Source organism: Cornus florida, unplaced genomic scaffold (assembly GCF_030987335.1).
Source record: "Cornus florida cultivar Cherokee Brave unplaced genomic scaffold, ASM3098733v1 CherokeeBrave_3.0.0_Hap2_Chr11, whole genome shotgun sequence".
NCBI classification, from domain to species: Eukaryota; Viridiplantae; Streptophyta; class Magnoliopsida; order Cornales; family Cornaceae; genus Cornus; species Cornus florida.
This window is the reverse complement of record NW_026775581.1, coordinates 89,895,631-89,918,125: the sequence shown is the minus strand read 5'-3', so window position 1 is coordinate 89,918,125 and position 22,495 is coordinate 89,895,631. Positions and strand designations below refer to the sequence as shown.

The 22,495-nt window shown below is 35.0% G+C and overlaps 1 protein-coding gene across 1 annotated transcript; it reads right to left on the bottom strand.

Annotated features, from left to right (window-relative positions):
• Positions 1-20,656: 20,656 nt before the first annotated feature.
• LOC132283557 (zinc finger protein ZAT1) lies at positions 20,657-21,867 on the bottom strand. Its single transcript, XM_059785522.1, has one exon. The coding sequence runs from the start codon at positions 21,716-21,718 to the stop codon at positions 20,846-20,848; it is 873 nt and encodes a 290-aa protein (XP_059641505.1). The 5' UTR covers positions 21,719-21,867; the 3' UTR covers positions 20,657-20,845.
• Between the last annotated feature and the right edge of the window lie 628 nt (positions 21,868-22,495).

Sequence of the window (22,495 nt, the reverse complement as noted above, 5' to 3'; positions counted from 1 at the left end):
ATCCAACCATCGTAGCCAGCTACACATCCCAATGCATATACGCTCCCTATCCATCGGTCCTGAGGCTCAAGCTCATACCGAGGCACCATAACAGTACATATATAAAATCCATCCAAAATCCCTGGTATTGCCGCTCAACAAGTAGTTGCCATGACAATACAAATCCACGGGACTTAACTTTTAGTTAATCCCATCCTTATTCCAAGTAGGTGGGTAATGGTATTGTTTTAAAAACCAAACACATCCTTAGTATGCCACCGTCCCATACCGGTGCCTACTTTCCAATCCTCCAGTAGTCAATAATACCAATAAATCAAGTATATATCAACTAAATTCCAACATCCAACATTCAATGTTAGCAGTGATAAAGTAAGCATTGATAAACAGGGTCACAATAACAACATATACATGCCCAATTTAAGTTGTTCCCTTTAGTCTGATATAAAGACAGAATTAATTAAAACTTCTATTTAACACCTTACAAATGACATTCAGATATGTAGGGTATGTATCACAAAATCCTAACCTCCACAGTTGATACTAACTGTGATAATGTAAGCATCAAAACAATATTCACAGTATGTATGTAGATATGCTCAAATTATAGTGTTCCACAAAACCAATTTAGTGTTAAACTCAAATCCTCCTAGTATTTAAGTTCCAACAGTTGCTATTACAGAAGTTAAGATAGCTATCATCTAGACCCATCCTTCCAATAATTTATACTAGCAGTGGTAAGGAAAAACGTGAACCACAGAACCACAATGCATCCACAAACATACTTAGTCTAGGTTGAACAAGCATACAACACTACTGTAACTACCAGTTTCATAGCAAAACAGATATCATTTTAGTTTGGTTTAATCTTCATTAATCCTGAAATCATTTAAGAGTGCAAAGAGTATGAAGCCTAAGGGAAAGAGTAAGGATAGATTCTTGCCTCAGAAACTTTTGTTCAAAGTTTCAACGTCGTCTTCTTAAAAAATCCCGGCGAGTTCCAAAATCCGGTTACTGTTCACGGGTACGAAACACTATTCCCGAACTCAAAATCTGATCTCCACTGTTCAGATTGTGCGACATTGAGTCATGAACCTATCCTCCAAATTTCAGCTCGATCGGACCACGGACGAAGTGGGATCGGATGTTTGATGAAATCTGGGCAGAATGGAAAAAACCTGTGCGACCCAGTTACTGTTCACGAGTACAAATCACTGTTCCCGAGGTCAAACTCTGATCTCCACCGTTAGATTGTGCGTCACTGAGTCGTGAACCTCTCCTCCAAAATTCAACTCAATCGGACCACGGACGAAGCGGGATCGGATGTTTGATGAAATCTGGGCAGAATGTGAAAAACTGCGTTTTTCCTTCTCACTTCCACAAAACGTGTGCTTTGTTTAAAAAAACCCCTACACAGACGTCTACCTTATACTTATAGAGTTTTCCTAAACCCTAGGTTCATTTAAGTCCAACTCACAATCCTAACCGGCCCATCCAATTAACGTAGAAACCTACGACCGTTATAATATAAAACCCTAATTTATATTGTAATTAAAACCCTAGTTAGATGTATTTACCTAATTACCCTATTCACCATTAAATACTTAACAAATAATCTAATTGAACAAAATAATAATTAATAAACCCAATTAAACCAAATAAGACACACATAAAATAAGACACACATCGAATAATTAAACCAATTACACTTAAACCATTAATGCCAATTAAATAATTAAAACACTAACAAGTAATTCCAATCAAATAACTAAACCAATTACACTTAAACCATTAATGCCACTTAAATAATTAAAACACTAACAAGTAATTCCAATCAAATAACTAAAAATAAATATCATTTAAATAAATTAAATTACCACAAAAGAAATAAATTAAATCACCACAAAAGAAAACAATTAAGCACCTAATAAAAAAAATAATGACACATAATCAAATAAAATGCACTTAAATAATAAATTAAATACCATTAAATACCAGGAATATCCTTTTTAAAATTAGGGGTATTACATTCTTCCCCCCTAACAAAAGGAATTCCGTCCTCGGAATTCACTCTTACCTTCTTCCAATATTTCAGGAAACTGTGAGCGAATGACATCCTCTCGTTCCCAAGTGGACTCAGACTCATTGTGACGACTCCACTGAACACGAACCAAAGGAATAACCTTATTACGAAGAATCTGATCTCGTCGGTCGACAATACGACACGGTGGCTCTAAATAAGTTGCATCCGGCTGCAACGCAATCTCCCCAACATCGATATGCTGATACCGATCCTCATCTCGAAGAAATTTCCGCAATATAGAAACATGAAACACGTTGTGGACGCGATCCAAAGTATCCGGAAGTGCCAACCGATAAGTAACAGCTCCAATGCAATCCGTAATCATGAATGGACCAACAAATCGCGGTGACAACTTCCCTTTCTTCCCAAAGCGCATAACACCCTTCATAGGAGACACTTTGAGTAGAACCTGATCCCTAACCTGAAACTCCAAAGCCCAAGTACGGCGATCAGTATAACTCTTCTGCCTACTTTAGGCAGTACGCATGCGATCTCGAATAAGAGCAATCTTTTCAAAGGTATCCTTGATGAACTCAGGACCTAAGAATCGATTCTCTCCAACCTCCATCCAACAAACAGGTGACCGACACGGTCGACCGTACAATGCCTCAAATGGTGCCATACCAATAGTCTTTTGAAAACTATTGTTATAAGCAAACTCCACAAGTGGCAAATATTCCTCCCAGTGGCCCTTGAAATCCAGAACACACGACCGAAGCATATCTTCCATAATCTGATTCACCCTCTCAGTCTGTCCGTCAGTCTGAGGATGATAAGCAGTACTAAGGTGTAACTTCGTACCTAAAGCCTGCTGAAAACTCTTCCAAAATTCAGATACAAAGCTCGAATCCCTGTCCGATATAATAGACAATGGAATGCCATGTAACTTCATAATCTCTGAAATGTAAAGCCTCGCCAACTGCTCCGAAGTGTAGTCAGTGCAAATAGGCAAGAAATGAGCTGACTTGGTCAACCTATCCACAATGACCCATATGGAATTATGCCCCTTGAAAGAATTTGGCAACCCTTCCACAAAATCCATAGATATGCTCTCCCATTTCCACTCCGAAATTGGTAGTGGCTGTAGAGCTCTTGGCGGCCTCTGATGATCAATCTTAACCATCTGACAAGTACTACATTGAGAAACAAAAAAAGCAATGTCCATCTTCATACCTGCCCACCAAAACTGCAGCTTCATATCTTGATACATCTTATCGCCTCCTGGATGAATAGAGAACTCAGAGTGATGAGTCTCAGTCATCACATCCTTCCTCAAATTATCAGCAGAAGGTACCACTAATCGTCCCTTGTACCTTAAACCTCCATCAGCCCCAACATAGTAGAATGGAACCTCTCCGGAAGCTATCTCTGCGACCTTGTCGACACACTGCTGATCGGTGAGTTGTGCTTGTAAAACCTTGCGAATGATGGAAAGTGTAACCACCATGCAAGCCATAAAAGCATCCGATAACTCATCCACACTCTTTAAAGCATTCCACTCAGTAGTGAATAGAGCAGAAAGACTACCAACAGGTCGGCGACTAAGTGCATCCGCCACTACATTCGCTTTCCCTGGATGGTATTGTATAGAAAAATGATAGTCTTTTACAAACTCCAACCACCTGCGCTGTCTCATATTTAGCTCCCGCTGAGTGAACAAGTACTGCAGACTCTTGTGATCACTGAATAATCTGAAGGACTCACCCAACAGATAATGCCTCCAAATAAGCAAGGCAAAGACCACTGCTGCCAACTCCAAATCATGTGTTGGATAATTAAGCTCATGAGGCTTAAGTTTCCGAGATCCATAAGAAATCGGTCGCTCCTCCTGCATCAATACACATCCAAGACCCTGCAACGAAGCATCCGTGTAAACAAGATACTCTATTCCGTTCTGCGGAGTAGCCAGAACCAGTGCAGAAGTCAGCTTCCTTTTCAGCTCATCAAAAGCTCGCTGACAGTGTTCATCCCACACGAACTGTACACCCTTCTTGGTCAGATGAGTGAGTGGTCCTGCTACTTTGGAGAACCCCTGGATGAATCTCCTGTAATATCCTGTCAGACCGAGAAAACTCCGAATCTCAGTAGGTGATGTAGGCTGTCCCCACTCAACCACCGCTGAAACCTTGGCCGGATCCACTGCTATCCCCTTTTCTGACACCACGTGATCCAGAAATTTCACCTCCCGTTGCCAAAATTCACACTTCTCGAACTTGGCATATAACTGGTGCTCACGAAGCATCTGCAAGATTATGCGAAGATGTCTAGCATGATCGTCCTCCGACCGAGAATAGATCAAGATGTCATCAATAAAGACAATAACAAACTGATCCAAATAAGCCCGGAAGACTCTATTCATTAAGTCCATGAATACTGCAAGTGCATTAGTCGTCCCAAACGGCATAACTCGAAACTCATAAGAACCATATCGCGTGACAAATGCTGTCTTAGGAACATCCTGCTCCCTGACCCTCAGTTGATGATACCCAGAACGCAGATCAATCTTGGAGAAATATGTGGCTCCCCTTAACTGATCAAACAAGTCATCAATCCTGGGCAAAGGATACTTGTTACGAATCGTAACCTTGTTCAACTCCCTGTAATCTATACACAGACGAAGCGAACCATCTTTCTTCTTTACAAACAGAACCGGTGCTCCCCAAGGTGATGTACTCCTACGAATAAAACCCTGGCTGAGTAACTGCTGAATCTGATCCCTCAGCTCTCTCATCTCTACCAGTGCCATCCTATAGGGTGCCCTAGCAATAGGCGCAGTGCCTGGAGCTAAGTCTATCACAAAATCGATCTCGCGACTAGTTGGCAACCCTGGAATCTCCTGAAATACATCCGGGAAATCCTGTACAATCGGTATGTTATCCAATGACACAGTAATCCCTTTCTCATTTTCCTCCTCCACATGGAACAAATAGGTGCTACCGCTCCCTTTAGAATGTGGCATAGCTACTACATACATATCCTGACCAGGTATGGTAAAAATAATAGATCTATCAAAACAAACAACTTGGGCATGGTAGTGAGACAACCAATCCATCCCAAGTATCACATCATAAGTGTGCATGTCCAGGACCAATAGATTGGCTAGAAATCTGAGTCTGCCAATATCTAGTGTCACAGGCCCATCACTCTCATGTATAATAACTGTATCACCCAATGGTGTAGAAATACCCTGAGGTCTAGTACATACCCTCGTTCTCATCCCAGACAAAGCAACAAAATTCCTAGTTACAAATGAGTGTGTAGCACCCGTATCAAATAAAACACGTCCATGCAAACCATGAATAAGAAACTTACCCTCAATAGTCTGAGGTGCCTGAACATCCTGTGGCATGGGGTTATACACCCTGCCATAGTGCAACTGCTGTGGTATCTGTCGCTGAGTCTGCGGCGGTGCCAGTAAAGCCAGATGTGTCTGTCCCTGAATCCGTGGAACCTGTGGAGCTGGTAGAGGCACTGGCGCCCTCTGTCCCTGCTGCACATGCTGTCTCTGTCCCTGTCCTTGTCCTGCTTTAGGACACTGCCTGGTGGTATGACCATACTCTCCACAAGTGTAACAACTACCCTGGAAAGTACCAAATGGCCTCCTCTGTCGGTTAGCCTGTGGCTGACCCTGTCCTGCCTGTGGTCCCCCATTCTGTTGCCTCTGAATAGGTGCCCCATTCCGGTGAGCATCTGAACCACCTTTGTGCTTCTTTCAAGGCTGTTGTCCTTGGAACTTGCCTTTGTCATTCTGCCGGTGACCATTGCCATTCCCCTTTCAACTGACTGATTAGTAGAGTCTTTATCTTCCCGCTTCTCACCACGAGCCTGTCTGATGTCCACAGTCAACTGATACTGTTGTAGAGCGGCGTCTACCACCTGAGCATAGCTAGTATAGGCTGGACTACCTGTAATAGCTCTCTTGATAGACCACATCAGTCCCTTGACAAAACTGTTGCGTTTCTTCTTCTCTGTATCCACCTCCTCCGGTGCAAAGAGAGACAAGCGTATGAACTGCTGCTCATACTCCGCCACTGTCATGTTTCCCTGCTGCAGACTTAGAAACTCAGTCTTCATAGCTGCCCTGACTGCATAGGGAAAATATTTCTCATCAAAGCGAGCACTGAACTCATCATAAGACAATGTCATCCTCTCCTCTGAGGTGGTAACTGACTCCCACCACTGTAGCGCATCCCCAACTAACTTGAAAGTAGCAAGTATCTGCTTCTGAACCTCCGTGCACTGAACCAAACGAAGATGACACTCAATGTCCTGTTTCCACTGGTGAGCTGCTCTCGCATCGGTTGAGCCTGAGAACACAGGTGGACTCCCCTTTGTGAAAGAGCTCCTAGCCTTTCCCCAAGAATCCGTCTGAACCACTGGTGCTGGTACAGGTGCCGGCTGTACCTGAGGCTGATTCCGAAGTGCAGCTGTTACCCCAGCCTCTATAACCCGAGCAACGAGGTCATTGAGGTGAGGAGGAATCTCTGGATCTCTGACCTGGTCCAGAGTCTGTTGAACAGTCTCCTATTCCTCCTGAAACTGATCCATGTCATCTTGAAACCCAAGCCTTTGCTGCTCTTCCTCCATTTGCTAACGCCGTAGGAGATATTGTTGCCTACGTGCCGTTCTCCTTTCCTTCCTAGTTCCTTGCATGTTCTGTCCATTTCTAGCGTTAACCATCTGTTAACACGAAAAGACAGACGTCAGTACCCTTTCTATACAAACCATAAGGAATACAATGAATCCTAACTTAAGCTCTATTCAAGAGAAAACGCTACGCGGAAGACTTAATACGAAAACATCCTAAAGACACTTGAACCTGGAGTGCTCTGATACCAACTGATACCCCTCGGATCCGAGACACAGGTTGATCAGGCCCAGGCCCAAACCCAAGGGAATATCAAACAATTAATATTTTATAATGAACACGGAATACAAAATAAATTAAGAAATGAAATTAAAGCTGGAAGGAACTAAAAATAAAATCCGCAAAATATTATAATTATTAAAATCCATCAAACCCAAACTCCAAAACTCCATCAGTTTACAACTTGGGAATCCATCTCTAGTGGACCCCTATTAAACATTCAAACGGAAGATAGAACAACTGTAATAAACATCCAGAAATAAAACTATAGAGAGAGCCCTACATCATCGGAAGAGTGAATAGAGACCTCTGCTCAGCACGAACACGTCTAAGCCTGGAACTGTCGTGTACTTGAAACATAGAAGTGGGTCAGGCCCACGCGCAAGTTCTATACTACTACAATCCAAACAGAGGCCCGATACGCATGTACATCCTAAACAATTCAACAATAACTAATAGTCCGTAAATATATATATATAGTCACACTAAAGGACTCTCACTGGACTACAGGCCGGTCTCAACCTAAATAGAGGTAACATGCTAAAACGCACACGAAGTGGACATATGTACCTATACCTAAACAGGGTACACCTCCAACCATCGTAGCCAGCTACACATCCCGATGCATATACACTCCCTAGCCATCGGTCCTGAGGCTCAAGCTCATACCGAGGCACCATAACAGTACATATATAAAATCCATCCAAAATCCCTGGTATTGCCGCTCAACAAGTAGTTGCCATGACAATACAAATCCACGGGACTTAACTTTTAGTTAATCCCATCCTTATTCCAAGTAGGTGGGTAATGGTATTGTTTTAAAAACCAAACCCATCCTTAGTATGCCACCGTCCCATACCGGTGCCTACTTTCCAATCCTCCAGTAGTCAATAATACCAATAAATCAAGTATATATCAACTAAATTCCAACATCCAACATTCAATATTAGCAGTAATAAAATAAGCATTGATAAATAGGGTCACAACAACAACATATACATGCCTAATTTAAGTTGTTCCCTTTAGTCTGATATAAAGACAGAATTAATTAAAACTTCCATTTAACACCTTACAAATGACATACAGATATGTAGGGTATGTATCACAAAATCCTAACCTCCACAGTTGATCTAACTGTGATAATGTAAGTATCAAAACAATATTCACAGTATGTATGTAGACATGCTCAAATTATAGTGTTCCACAAAACCGATCTAGTGTTAAACTCAAATCCTCCTAGTATTTAAGTTCCAATAGTTGCTATTACAGAAGTTAAGATAACTATCATCTAGACCCATCCTTCCAATAATTTATACTAGCAGTGGTAAGGAAAAACGTGAACCATAGAACCACAATGCATCCACAAACATGCTTAGTCTAGGTTGAACAAGCATACAACACTACTGTAACTACCAGTTTCATAGCAAAACAGATATCATTTTAGTTTGGTTTAATCTTCATTAATCCTGAAATCATTTAAGAGTGCAAAGAGTATGAAGCCTAAGGGAAAGAGTAAGGATAGAATCTTGCCTCAGAAACTTTTGTTCAAAGTTTCAACGTCGTCTTCTTAAAAAATCCCGGCGAGTTCCAAAACCCGGTTACTGTTCACGGGTACGAAATACTATTCCCGAACTCAAAATCTGATCTCCACCGTTCAGATTGTGCGACACTGAGTCATGAACCTATCCTCCAAATTTCAGCTCGATCGGACCACGGACGAAGCAGGATCGGATGTTTGATGAAATTTGGGCAGAATGGAAAAAACCTGTGTGACCCAGTTACTGTTCACGAGTACAAATCACTTTTCCCGAGGTCAAACTCTGATCTCCACCGTTCAGATTGTGCATCACTGAGTCGTGAACCTCTCTTCCAAAATTTAGTTCGATCGGACCACGGACGAAGCGGGATCGGATGTTTGATGAAATCTGGGCAGAATGTGAAAAACTGCGTTTTTCCTTCTCCAATTCCACAAAACGTGTGCTTTGTTTAAAAAAAAACCCTACACAGATATCTACCTTATACTTATAGAGTTTTCCTAAACCCTAGGTTCATTTAAGTCCAACTCACAATCCTAACCGGCCCATCCATTTAACGTAGAAACCTACGACGGCTATAATATAAAACCCTAATTTATACTGTAATTAAAACCATAGTTAGGTGTATTTACCTAATTACCCTATTCACCATTAAATACTTAACAAATAATCTAATTGAACAAAATAATAATTAATAAACACAATTAAACCAAATAAGACACACATAAAATAAGACACACATAGAATAATTAAATCAATTACACTTAAACCATTAATGCCAATTAAATAATTAAAACACTAACAAGTAATTCCAATCAAATAACTAAACCAATTGCACTTAAACCATTAATGCCACTTAAATAATTAAAACACTAACAAGTAATTCCAATCAAATAACTAAAAATAAATATCATTTAAATAAATTAAATTACCACAAAAGAAATAAATTAAATCACCACAAAAGAAAACAATTAAGCACCTAATAAAAAAAATAATGATACATAATCAAATAAAATGCACTTAAATAATAAATTAAATACCATTAAATACCAGGAATATCCTTTTTAAAATTAGGGGTATTACAGTTATATTCTCAATATTTGCATCAATGTTACTTGTATTTATTTTGAGATTCACTCTACGATTTTACACTAACACATGCATTCAAAAACACTTGATTTCCTATAATGACAATGGAAAATAATTTATGGAATGATTATATTGGCATGTAATTGAGTATTTATATAGGTTATGCTTAAAGAAGATGGACCATATTACACCTTTAGATTAATGTAGTTATTTTTATTTTTCGGTATTTGGTAAAGGTCTGGATCGAGGTTGAGGTCGAATCTTAACCCTCACCCTAATTCTGACTTCAACCCCAAAGCCCTAGCCCTAATGTATCAACTGGCCAGCCTACTCTCGAACCTCTCACATCCACTTCAATCGAGATTCAGCCCACCATGCTGAACGATAAAATCCTTATGCGTTCTAAGAGGAAAGTTATAGAAGAACTCGCTTGAAGGTTTCGGCCATAAAGAGATTCAATTTAAATCTTGATCAGGACGACTCTAAGAGAAAATTGCAGCCCAATGAGCTAGGAAGAAATGGGCTAGATTTTTGTATCAATGGTAAGCTCTCTCTGTAAGGAACATTTTTTGTTTCTATGGCAGCCCCAAAAATCTGATTTTATGAAATATTATTATTTTTACAAACATATATATATGTGTGTATTTTAGAAACCCACTTTAAGACTAATCCTCTACCCTACGGAGCCGCATTTGAGAAGTGAACGACTGCTTTTAAAATCTTACAATAGACAACATCAAAACAGGAACTTGAAAACCCCCTGCGCTTCATCGCAAGGCATCATGTCGATGAAAACTGCCCACCCTAGCTTCATGAACTCCTTTAGCAGCCTCTTGAGATTCATTCCAACGACGAACAACCGATTGCATCGAAACCCACTCATCAATCTCTTTATGCTCATAATAAAATTGATTCCTACCTTTTCATTACTACCACAAACATAGATAAATTGAGTTAAAAAATACACTATATCTTCTGCCTTTTCCCACAAGTTCATTAGACCACAAAGACAATTACGAGAAAAATTAAAAGAAATTTACAAAACTGTTCACAACATTAGTTTTATTTATATTTTCAGTCCGGATATAATACCTTCTTATCATATGTGGTCAAACTTGAGAGAATAGAGAGATGTGGGAGCCCAAAAACTTAATTTATGAAAAGGAAGATAAATATCAATACAATTACAACAGCAGAGCTAGGCAGAGTCCTAAGCTTGGGAAGTATGCAGTGTGATAAAATAAAATAAAATAAAAATGAAGGCTTGATATTTAGATCATCATTGGCTCAAAGTTTCCATTTGATGAAGAAGTTGCCACCCTCCATTGACAAGTCTAATAGGTAAGTGTATCCGGGCATAAAGCCCATACTGTGGCTCTAGCCCAATGTTTGATCATGATAATTAATTAGGCCGAAATGGCTATAGCTCACTGCTCACAACATGTGCGAACCTTTTCCTTTCTTCTTACTTTTGTAAGAAAAGAACCAATAAAACCACGCTATATGTAAATACCCAAAATGCCTACTGCTAGGGGTGGTTGTGGAATTAGTCATCAATTCTAATTCAATCGGCTCCTAACAAATTGAAATTTTTTGAATTTGTCATCAATCCGTAATCCTAGGGATTGAATTGAATCCGCGGAATGAAATTTCTTTAAATATTCCATATTTTTTATTTTTTATCCATAACTCAATAAATAAAATTTCAATTTTATCATCAATAATTCATATATTTAAATGATCATTGACTAATACATTCTGAGTCCATTAAATGATCATCAAGGTCCGTTTGGTTTGTCACTCAAAGAATTGTTCGAGAACTATAAAAGACAGTTAACGTTCTTAAACTAAATTTTTAGAAACGGTCACCCAAACAAATTTTTATACAATTTTTATTATTATTATTATTATTATCAGATTACACAAAATTATAGTTGAAAAATGAACCAAGTAGGGCCATATATATTACCTACAAAAATGGTTTGAAAATCCGTTTCTACTGTACTCTAAACATTTTGACAACTTTATTCATCTCATGTTGTGCTACTATTCATCATATCACTTACAATACAACCTTGCCAAAAAAAAAAATACTTAAAATACTACTACATTATAAATTATTCCAAATATTTTTCCAAAAATATATAATTATCTTATTACACATGATGGCTATAGCTTTCATGGGTTATTGCAGCCCGGAGCACACCGATAGTTTCTTAGACCACGTAATTCTTTTCTTTCTTGGCAATAATGTCTCGCCCTTAAAAGAGAATAGTTAATACTTAATACATACAAGAAAAGTTGTCCCTTTTGCTTTTCAACCATAAAAACATTTGCAGGGTTTGCGTAATTGAATGATAAAACGAATCTTAAGTATCTAGGCGAATTGTATCCAAGTGAACGTAATGAGACATTATATAACAAATAAAAGGTTATTGGTAAGCAATTATTAGGGGATCCAATAATTTGTAACCACCACGTGCTCCTTTTATGGATTTTACCACCTATACTGACAGCAGTACCGCACCATTGTGTTACCACGCCTTTTAAAAAGGGATAAGGCAGTACAAATATTAAGAAAGTTCCAAATTGCAGAGAAGTGAAGCTGTATGGATATTTTCTTGTCTCGACCAAATTATTCACTTGCTATATATATCAATGCTCAATTATCTGCTGTATGTTGTTGTATAGTAAAAGTAGTGCAATCATCCCACATATAACAAGGTCGTATGACCTATGTATTGTCCCAATGTATTGAAAGCCAACCCTCTGGACCAATATATGGGACATCACATAAAGATATATCCATGTGCATATATATATAGAAGCCAAGGCAGATCAATTATAATCTTCATTGTCCATTCCCATTCTTCCTCCATTCATGGAGAGGGGACCAACACCAACTCATCAACGTACTGTATATATAGCACATCCTTCACACACACACACACACATAGCATGTATATATTATAATTCTCAAAAGGACAGGTGAGTAGAATAGCTTGGAGAGCAGAGCCTATCCCATTTTGTCACAATGCAGTAGAAACTTCTCAATCTACCTCTTGGAAATTGCCGAGATAACTAGGCTTTTAGAAGGTAAGCAAGCAGCTGGCAAGCTTTGTCTTTAACAATCTATATATATGTATTGATTATGATGCATGAGAGAATAAGAAGAAAAACTTCCATGATTGACTGCCAATTTTGGCATTTTAGCCCCTCCACTACATCAGTTATAATTATATATATACTTTGCTAAATAAACATATATAGGTTTTGCAACCTTCTGTTCATTTCTTATTTTGAAAATGAACTTATGATATGTTTGGGATTTGAAATTAGATGAAATTAAATTTCCTCCTATTCTAAATTTAAAATACCGATGTAAGACCATAATAATTGAAAATTTACTTAATTCTTGTAGTTAATTTGCATATGTCCTTTATGATGTTGTACATCAGTTTTTATAACTCCTTTGTTAAAATAAATTAAATAAAATAAAGGAGTTAATGCTAGTCATCATTTGGTAAGATTTGTATGGTTGAGTTGTGAGATCAATTATTTGACTAGGAGCATATATATATATGATTGAGAATGATGGTGCTTTATGGTTGGTAGAACTTAGGTCAAATTTCATGCATGTCACATTTGAGGCATTTACTTAGTAGTATGACTATATTAGTATTTTCAGTGAGGGGGTGTGGAATCATTGTGTTTGTAGCGTAAATTATGATTCATGCCTAATTCAACAAGATGTGTGTGTGAGAGAGAAGGCCAGGAGTGGAACTATATGAAAAGTGAGGAAAGAGGTCCACAACTGTAAAGTAAAGGCCGAGTTAGGGAAGTGAGTCAATCAATACTTACGGAGTATTATTTAATGGACAATTTAAATAATTTTTTTACTTTCCTAAATTATACACGATGAAATAAATATCCTTCATCTTTGATTTTGTAATTTAAAAATTATATTTATTTGTTATCAGATGGTATATATCCTCACCAATAAAAATGGTCCTTATTTAATTTAATGACATAGAAATAATGGCTCATGCTACATTCTCACCAGTACTCTGTCTTTACAAAGTTTAGTAAAAATGAAATTATACAAGTTATCTTTGTATTGGTCAAAGTTTTCCCTTAATCGTCAAACTTAAATTACTGCAAAATTTTTTGAAAATTGATGTTGAAATTATTGAGAAACTAAGGATACGTTTAGTAACCAAAAATGTTTCTTATTTTCTGTTATCAACCTCTAAAAAAGTAAAACGAAACAAAAATCACGTTCAATAAAATGTTTTTGTTTTTCTATAACAGAAAATATTTTAATTTTTGTGAAGAAAAGAGAAAACATCATAATGATGTTTTTTATATTTTCGGCATTGTAGCGCAAAAACATTTTCACTAATGTTACTGCATATGCACTATTTATTTCAAATAAAATTCATATTATTTGTGTTATATACTAAGTTGCATATTAAATGTTAATAAAAATATATATTTTTATTATAGAATAAGTTAAATATTATATATTATTTTCTATTTGATAAAAATATATTTTAATATATAATATATTAAACAATAATGTAAATTATTTTTTGTGACAATAATTTTTGATATAGAATATAATGTTATTATATTACTAAGCAGTGTATATTTTATATTATTGTATATCATATCTATATTATATTATATGTAAATATTAAATTATAATTAATTTACAATATTATAATACAATATATATTTTATTACATATAAGATATATTATTTAATATTTTTTATTCATAATAAATTATCATATGCTAAATATATTATATATCACATAATAAATGTATACATCATGCATATGTATTTATATACATAATTGGTGGGAATGTTTTTGTCTTGGTATATCTAATTTTATACTTATGATGTATTGAGTATTTTTAAGATTTATAATTTTAAATTAGATTTTCTAAATTTATGACTTTTTGATATTAATGGAAGCAAGTGTCGTACATGCCTGAGTAGTTGGGTTGGTCCTTATGTCTTAGAGTTCGTGTTTAAGTCATCTATGCTCCTCTTTAATCAATAACTGCTAAAATTCTTGCCATGAAAAAAATAAAAAAATTAAAGAATATTATATACATTTTGTAACAAATATGTTGTATTACTAAATACAGTTATTGTTTTATATTTTCAAATTTGTGACAACAACAAGTATTAATAAACATCATTTCTGTTTTCTATTTTCACTCAAGAAAGCAAAATCATATTTCTATTTTCTTAAAACTGCAAAAACAGAAAACAAAAACTTTACTAAACGCACCCTAATATTTTTGTTATTAGAATTGGTTAATGTACTACCACACTAATAATTAATAAAAGATCTAAACTTTCTAAATATACCACCACACTTAGACACAAAAATCTTAAGAATTTAGAAAGTTTAGGCCAATCCGGCGATTTGGGCCCATTTTGGCAACCCAATCTGCTTCATTGTGAGTCACCAAAGTTGGGCCACGTCATGCAGATCGCGGAATGGGTTGCGGTTTTCAGCAACCCTCTTAGCCAGTCGCGAGCCAGCCATGCGGGCCCGCCTCTGTTTTCTTTTATTTTTTTAATTTTGACCCAGAACACTGTTTTAGCCCAAAGCATTGTTTCTAAGGTCATGCTTGGCTTAAATAAAAACCCAGAACACTGTTTTAGCCCAAAGCATTGTTTCTGAGGTCATGTTTGGCTTAAATAAAAACTAAAAATTATATATTTGGATTATTTTGGTCTCTTTTTTTTTTTTCTTTTTTTTTTTCCTCAAAATAATTAAACCAAAGAGCCGTTAAGATATTGTTTGGTTGACATAAACAGTGCCTTAAAGGCTTTTTTAGGTAAAAAAAAGTTTTAAAAAATGGAGAAAAGTGTGTTTTATTTTTTATTTTTAACTTTTTTTAAAATATTCCTATTGACATTATAGACGTTTTAGGCTTTTTTGGGCAAAAAAAAGTTAAATATTCCTAAAAATGGTGTTGTATTATTATTATTATTATTATTAAATTCATGTCGTATTGTATTATTTTTTATTTTTATAATTCAAAATAAATATTGTATTGTTTAAATTTTTGGTATGATATAACCGTTAAAAATATAGCCGTTAGGAAAAAGTTAAAAAATAAAATTTATTAAAAATTTAAAAAATATTAATATTTTTGGAGAGCGAAAATGCACTATTGGAGTACATGCAATAGTTAAAATTTAGAGACTCTAAAACGTTGACATGACTATAAAATGCTAACGTAACTATTAAAAAATATTGATGTGGCAAATTCGGAGGGTTTAATTCTAGAAAACCTATTGAAGATGCTCTTATTAGTGTGGTAGTACATTTACCCAAAAAAAAATAAAAAAATAAATAAAAAAAATAAAATGTGCAATTTGGAGAGGTAAGATAAGATTTCACATGTTTGACTCCTTCCTCTTGAACTCTTGGTTTGAAGTGCTTAGCCGGCGTCTTTGGTTCTTTTTTCCTTAATTCTCGGCCGCAGACCCACCTGTTGACCACTTGTGGCTGCTTAGTTACTCTGATGTTGATCGAATGAATAAACGAATAAGAATCAACTCTCACATCTTTCTTTCACACAAACCAGTATTATATAAATGCATGCATACACATAAACATGTATGTATATATTTAGACTTTAAATTAAACAATGGACCCGTGACCCGTGATGGGCAATATAAGATGCCAGTATTCCACCCCAGCTGTAGACTGTGGTGCGTCGGTGACTAACATTGACAATTAAATTAAACATTGCCAGCATTGCAAGTTTAATTAGGAAAATTAGTTCTCATTTTTTCTTTTATCCACGTCTTAGAAAAAAGTGTTCTTCACTTGCACAGATACGTTTTTGAGAGTACTGTCTTAGGTCATTGATTCGAGTAGTAAAAACTTCACGAACGTGTCCTTCACCAGCACAAATACGTTGGCTAGTAAGATTTTTGAGAATACTTTCTTTTAAGTTATTGGTTCAAATAATAAAATTTTAAGTTTAAATGAAGCACATACGTATGCACCGATCCAGTTTAAGACTAGTGGCGAGGGATGCCTCCACTCAATTTTTTAAAATTCCCCCTTCACATTTTTTACCTCACTAATTTCTCCACTGATTTTTTTTTAATTTATATTATTACCTAAAATTTTAGTTAAAATTTCAAAAATACCCCCACTCAATTTTTAGAATGACCCACTGCACAATTTTTTTTTTCAAATTTGTCCACAAATTTTTTTTTTTTTCAAATTTGTCCCCAATTTTTTTTTATTCTTCAATGATGCCCCCTCAAAAAAATTCCTAGGTCAGTCATTGCATATACGTATGTCAATATTAAATTATATTCAAAATTTACAAATCATCCTAGAACTTAAAGTGATTAACAAAATGTAAAAATAAATAAATAACCTTTACATACGAGTCATGTGACGGCCCTCCGAAGATGAAATTAAGACTATTTCTAAGAGTGAACCTAAAGAAAAAATAAAAAGGTTGTACCTGGCTCGTTTTAGAATGTGAAAAGACTGCATTAATTTCCTTAGATTGGTTTGGCCCACTGTCTATGTTCTCCCATAAAGATATGGTTAGAATTTGACCAAAATGTTGTACCATTTCATCGCATCGCTACCCTATTTCTAGATTTCATATTAGACGGCACAACTGACGCAACTTAGATAGAATTTTACCTAAAAAAAAAACTTAGATAGAACGCAACTCAAACAGCGTGGACACGGACGGTAAGACAACGTTTGGTGTGTAAAAGAATAAAATGAAATGTGATTTAAAATGGAATGAGTATTCTCTTTTTCATGTTTAGTGTGAGTGAGTTGTTATGGAATGAAATGGTTATTATTATTTTATTGCACGGTAAATTGTTATAAAATAATCATTTTATTGTTGGTTGACCATCATTAGGTCTGGAATTGAATGATTTTTTTTGTCAAAAATATCATTTTCATTGGCTTACATTATTTTTTAGTAAAATCAATCTAATTAATATTCTGAAATGTTATAAGATTTACAATATTGCCAAAGAAAAAATAAAGAAAACCCTTAAAATAAAATAAAATATTATTTTTGACTCTTGTTAATTTTTATTTTATATTATCATTGCTCCATATATAAATGTTCAGAAAGATGGAGATTTCAACACAAAGATACAAAAAATAAAAAATAAATAAAAGTGATATACTCATAACTTCAAAAAATAAAGAGATTAATAATTGGAATTTGGTTGAAGGTCCTATAACTTTTTGTCAATGGCGACCCTAGATATATGAGAGGGAAGGTGAAATGCCTTTATCACGTCTAATAAAGAAATTCGAGAAACTTGAAAAATTGAATGTAAAAGATTTTTACCTTATTAGAATATGATGAAGGGTTTATTGGGAATATTACAAAAATATTTTATCTTATTAAGGAATGAAATGACCATTCTATAAGTTTAGTAATTGAATGAATTTTTATTCCTTAAAATGAATTTTCATTTAAATAAAATGGTTATTCCATTCCATTTTTGCACACCAAACAAATGAATGATTAAAATGGACATTTCATTCCATTTTATTTTTGCACATTAAACACAATAGAGGTTAGTGCAAACACAATATAAAAGTATACAATTTTCAACTCAAATTCAATCGGAACTCAACTCTGTTTATTTCGTTTAGAAATTCAATTTGGAATTGGGTTAAACTTTAATTATCGAAAGTCGGATTAGATTATATTCGACCCATGTTTAAAATCATTACTCAAAGTCATATGGAATCGGATTTGGATTGACCTGTTTAAGTTGCATATGATCAATGGGTAACTATACACCAGTAATAAAGTGATAATCATTTTTTTATCCTATAAAAATGTGGAACCCACAAGCTATCCTTATATGATGTATCATCCAATTTGTGCAGAATTTCATTGTTGGCGATCAAAAATTCCATCAAAATGTAGTGGGTCGGATGAGGACCCATTAAGATTCGGATGAGAAACGTGATGATCATGTCAATGGCAATCAATTTGAACGGCTGTAATTGAGCACATCTATATTTGATACTGGTTGTGGCATGCCATGGCATCGTGTTTGTTCTGTTTATTGGAAAATAATATAAGTAGTGTGTTTGTGTGTGTGTATATATATATTGTCAATGATAATAAATTCACACACCACATCACTTATATATACATTTGTCTTTTTAAAAACTCAAATCCTTATCATTTATTTTGAGACACAGAAAAGATATCACCCAATCACAATACCCCTTATGTTTATATATACTGATGTTATAAGGGAAAACTACATATAGGTAAAGTTAGAACCCTTAAATAACAAAATAGTCTATTTTAAAAATTTACTTTTCAATTTGCTTGAATTTAAAAAAATAATTACAAATGTATCAAGAATTATTTTTAAGATCCAAAATACCTAAATATCCTTAATAGTATCACATAATTCCAAAACACCAAAAAAATTAGTATTGGTGTTTTTTTAATGAATTGCCATTTGAAGTATTGCTCGAAAAAAGGGTTGAGCATAAGAGGAAAAATATATATATATATACACAATCGAATCCATTGCAACAATTATTTTGGTCAATTCATAATGACCAAACAAGTGATTAATGAGTCTCTTATAAAATTAGATTTTTTGGATCAAACTAGTTGTAAAAAATAACCATTGCTCTCTTCTTTCCTCGTAACTGGAATATTTTTCTCTAACATGAGAAGAGCTGCAGGGGAATAATTTCAGCATTACCTTCCTCCCGTGTTCTTAGCAAAATAGTTTAGGTTTCTTTTGGCAAGTTTTTATATATATATATATATATATATATATATTGTTGATAATTAAACAATTTTATTGCAGAAGAAAATAACAACTAAAAAGGCATTATTTTCAAATTATATTATCTTAAGAAGGATATTTAGGTAATTTGAAATAAGAGCTTGAGGGTATTTTGGCCCTTAATAATAATTCTTGATACTTTTGTAATTATTTTATTTAACTCAATCAAATTGAAGTATGAACTTTAAAAATAGACTATTTTGTTATTTAGGATTTTTAAGTCTACATATACGTAGTTTTCCCATGTTATAATCGCTTAAAATGAGAGAATGTTTATTCTTTATTGAAAAATGGATGTTAATTATTCTTTATTTACGCAATCACAAATTTAATTATGCTTGAATTGTATAGAATTAGTTTCTTAGAATTGAATTGATTGAACTAAATTTTTTCAAATTCTAACTTTAATGTACTAATTATATACAACGGAACATAACAATTACAAATTTAATTATAATATGCGAGCAGATTAATTGGCCAGCCAGTTAAGTCTTTTGATTTCTAAAAGACGAAAAATAAATATATAAATACACACATATATAACAATTGCATGAAAATAGTTTTTGCCCCCCTATTATTCTATTATTCCAACGCCATTAAAATTCTATTAATTTTATTCAGAAAATGAAGGGATTTGGATAATCTTCAGTCACGTAGTCTGTGAACCACTGGAACAGATCAGATGCTCCCTTGGGGTCATGTTTGTCTCAAAATATAGATTCTGGTGGTAGACATGAAGAGAGAGAACAATTTCTCCTTTCCTCAACTAGATAAAGGCATAAAGAAAATAATAATTGATAGACACACCGATATATTAAAAAAAAAATAAAAACAAATAATGAATTATTTAAGCTCTTTTTTATTTTTTATTTTTTTTTTAAGTATAAGTAGACGACAGTTCACAAAGAACAGCTGCAAATAGAAACAGTACCTAACAGAATTTACTAGCACTGTAGTACTTTCAGTGACCAAGTTCTTGTGCTACAAGCAAAGCTCAAATATGCAAACATATTATATATATATATAATGTTTTTTTTTCTAATAAGGCAGAATTTAGTCATTTAAACTCTTAAGTAGTTTATAACTCTAAATTTATATGCAATCGCCCACAAACAATGTACATCAGTTAAATTTAAAACTGGAGTCCAACAGCAGGAATATTTGCATACATACATTGTCATTAAAAGGGCAAAAATGAATAAAACTTGGTGTAGTTGGTGCATCAATTAATTAACATGTGAAAACTTGAAAGCAATGTATTACAACTACCAACTAAATGAAATTCCAAAAAGCCAAAGCAAACACATTGATTGATCTACCAAAAAAACATGAGTGGAGAAAATAAGTCAATAGCTATAAATAAAGAGAACCCCCATCTGACCCAATTCCAACTTTGTGAATGAGCTATCAATTTTTTTGTCACGTTTGATGTGATCGATAATCTTCATCTTCCATTGGAGGTGGTTGGTTGAGATCCAACAAATTCCCACCAAATTTAAATGAAATTGTAGATGATGATGAACTCAACAAATGTGATCTCTTGTGCCCACCAAGTGCTTGACCTGACCCAAACACTTTGGCACAAAATGGGCACTTGTAAACTTTTTGATCCACATTGTGGGTACTATTATTATCTTCATGGTCGACTTGAAAGCTGTTCTTGATCTTCTTGTGACTAGTTCTGTGACCACCCAATGCTTGAAATGATCTGAACACTCTGTTGCACTCGTCGCATTGGTACTTTCTCCGAGTCTGACTCGGTTTCAAGACGTCCGAGTCATCCGAAGTACTCCAACTATCTCTTGACAGCATCATCAGACACAAAGCAACATCTTCTTCAGGGGATGTATCAGAGACCGAACTCGCCGGTTCAATCTCTGCAATTGACTCGGTTGAGCTGGGTTTCCTCAATTTGGGCTTCTCTGCTCCACCCATTTTGCGAGACCGCTTGAGTCGTCTCCGAGTTGTGTTCCTTGTTGACTCAGTCTCACTCTCTCTGTCCTGAACAACCGACCCAGCATCCAGAAACTCAGGATCTACCAACCTGAAACTCTTTTTTGGGTTCTCTCTCAGCCCATAAGCCAAAGCTTTCTCTTCACTCTCTCTCTCTTCTTCTTCTTCTGAAAGAGATGAGTCCGACTCAGTGTGGTGGTCACTGAGTTTGTCGCCGAGTTGTTGGTGGTGAATCTTGGGAGGAATAGGTAGAGTGGCCAAGTGAGACCTCATGTGACCACCCAAAGCTCTACCATTAGTGAAACTTTTAGAACAGAGCTTGCAATTGTGTCTCTCCATTTTACCCACCACAGAAGCAAGCTAGATCAGAGCTTTTGAGCTCTCTGTCTGTCTCTCTCTCTAAACTGCTCTGTTTCTCTCTCTACAAAGCTTGAGAGGCACAGAGGGAGTGGGAACTTATAAGGAGTAGGTGACAAGCATTCCTCAACCAAAAGACACACAGCCTTAAAATACATTTTTGTATACTATATTTGTATATATAGTTGTAAAATGTCCAAAATAATTATTAAAGTATTTGTTTGGAAGCAAAATAGTAAATAAAACGTGACCATCAGTGCAGAAAGAGAGACCAGTAACATGCAAATCTTGCGCATTTTCGTAATAATTTTTTTACAGCTTTTTTGTTAGTACAATATGAAACTTCTACAACTTTTCTTTTTTCTAATAAATTGTTTTATTGTTTTTGATATTGCATAGTGATTTTTATTGCCAAAACAATCACATTTTATGTTATGGTCTTGTAAATGCAAATTAAAAGATGGAAAAATTGAGTTACCAAAATTGTTATTAAAAAGTTCAAATTTTGGTTATAGAAGGTATTTTTACCACCTATCACTTATATAGTTCGCAGTATCGTTCGATACACGACGTCTGAATTAATACGTGACTTTTTTTCAAATTTAATACGTGATTCGTATCGACCGACTTTGTTCGAGTTCGTTACATCGCGATCGCGACCGAGACAACGACACACGGTGAACCAATTTCACTTCTTGATAACATTATTATTATTATTATTATTTATGACAAGAAATTAATACTTATTTTCTTTTTATT

Coding starts and splice junctions, on each gene's coding strand:
- LOC132283557 (XM_059785522.1), bottom strand. CDS start 21,718: ATGGAGAGACACAATTGCAAGCTCTGTTCTAAAAGTTTCACTAATGGT.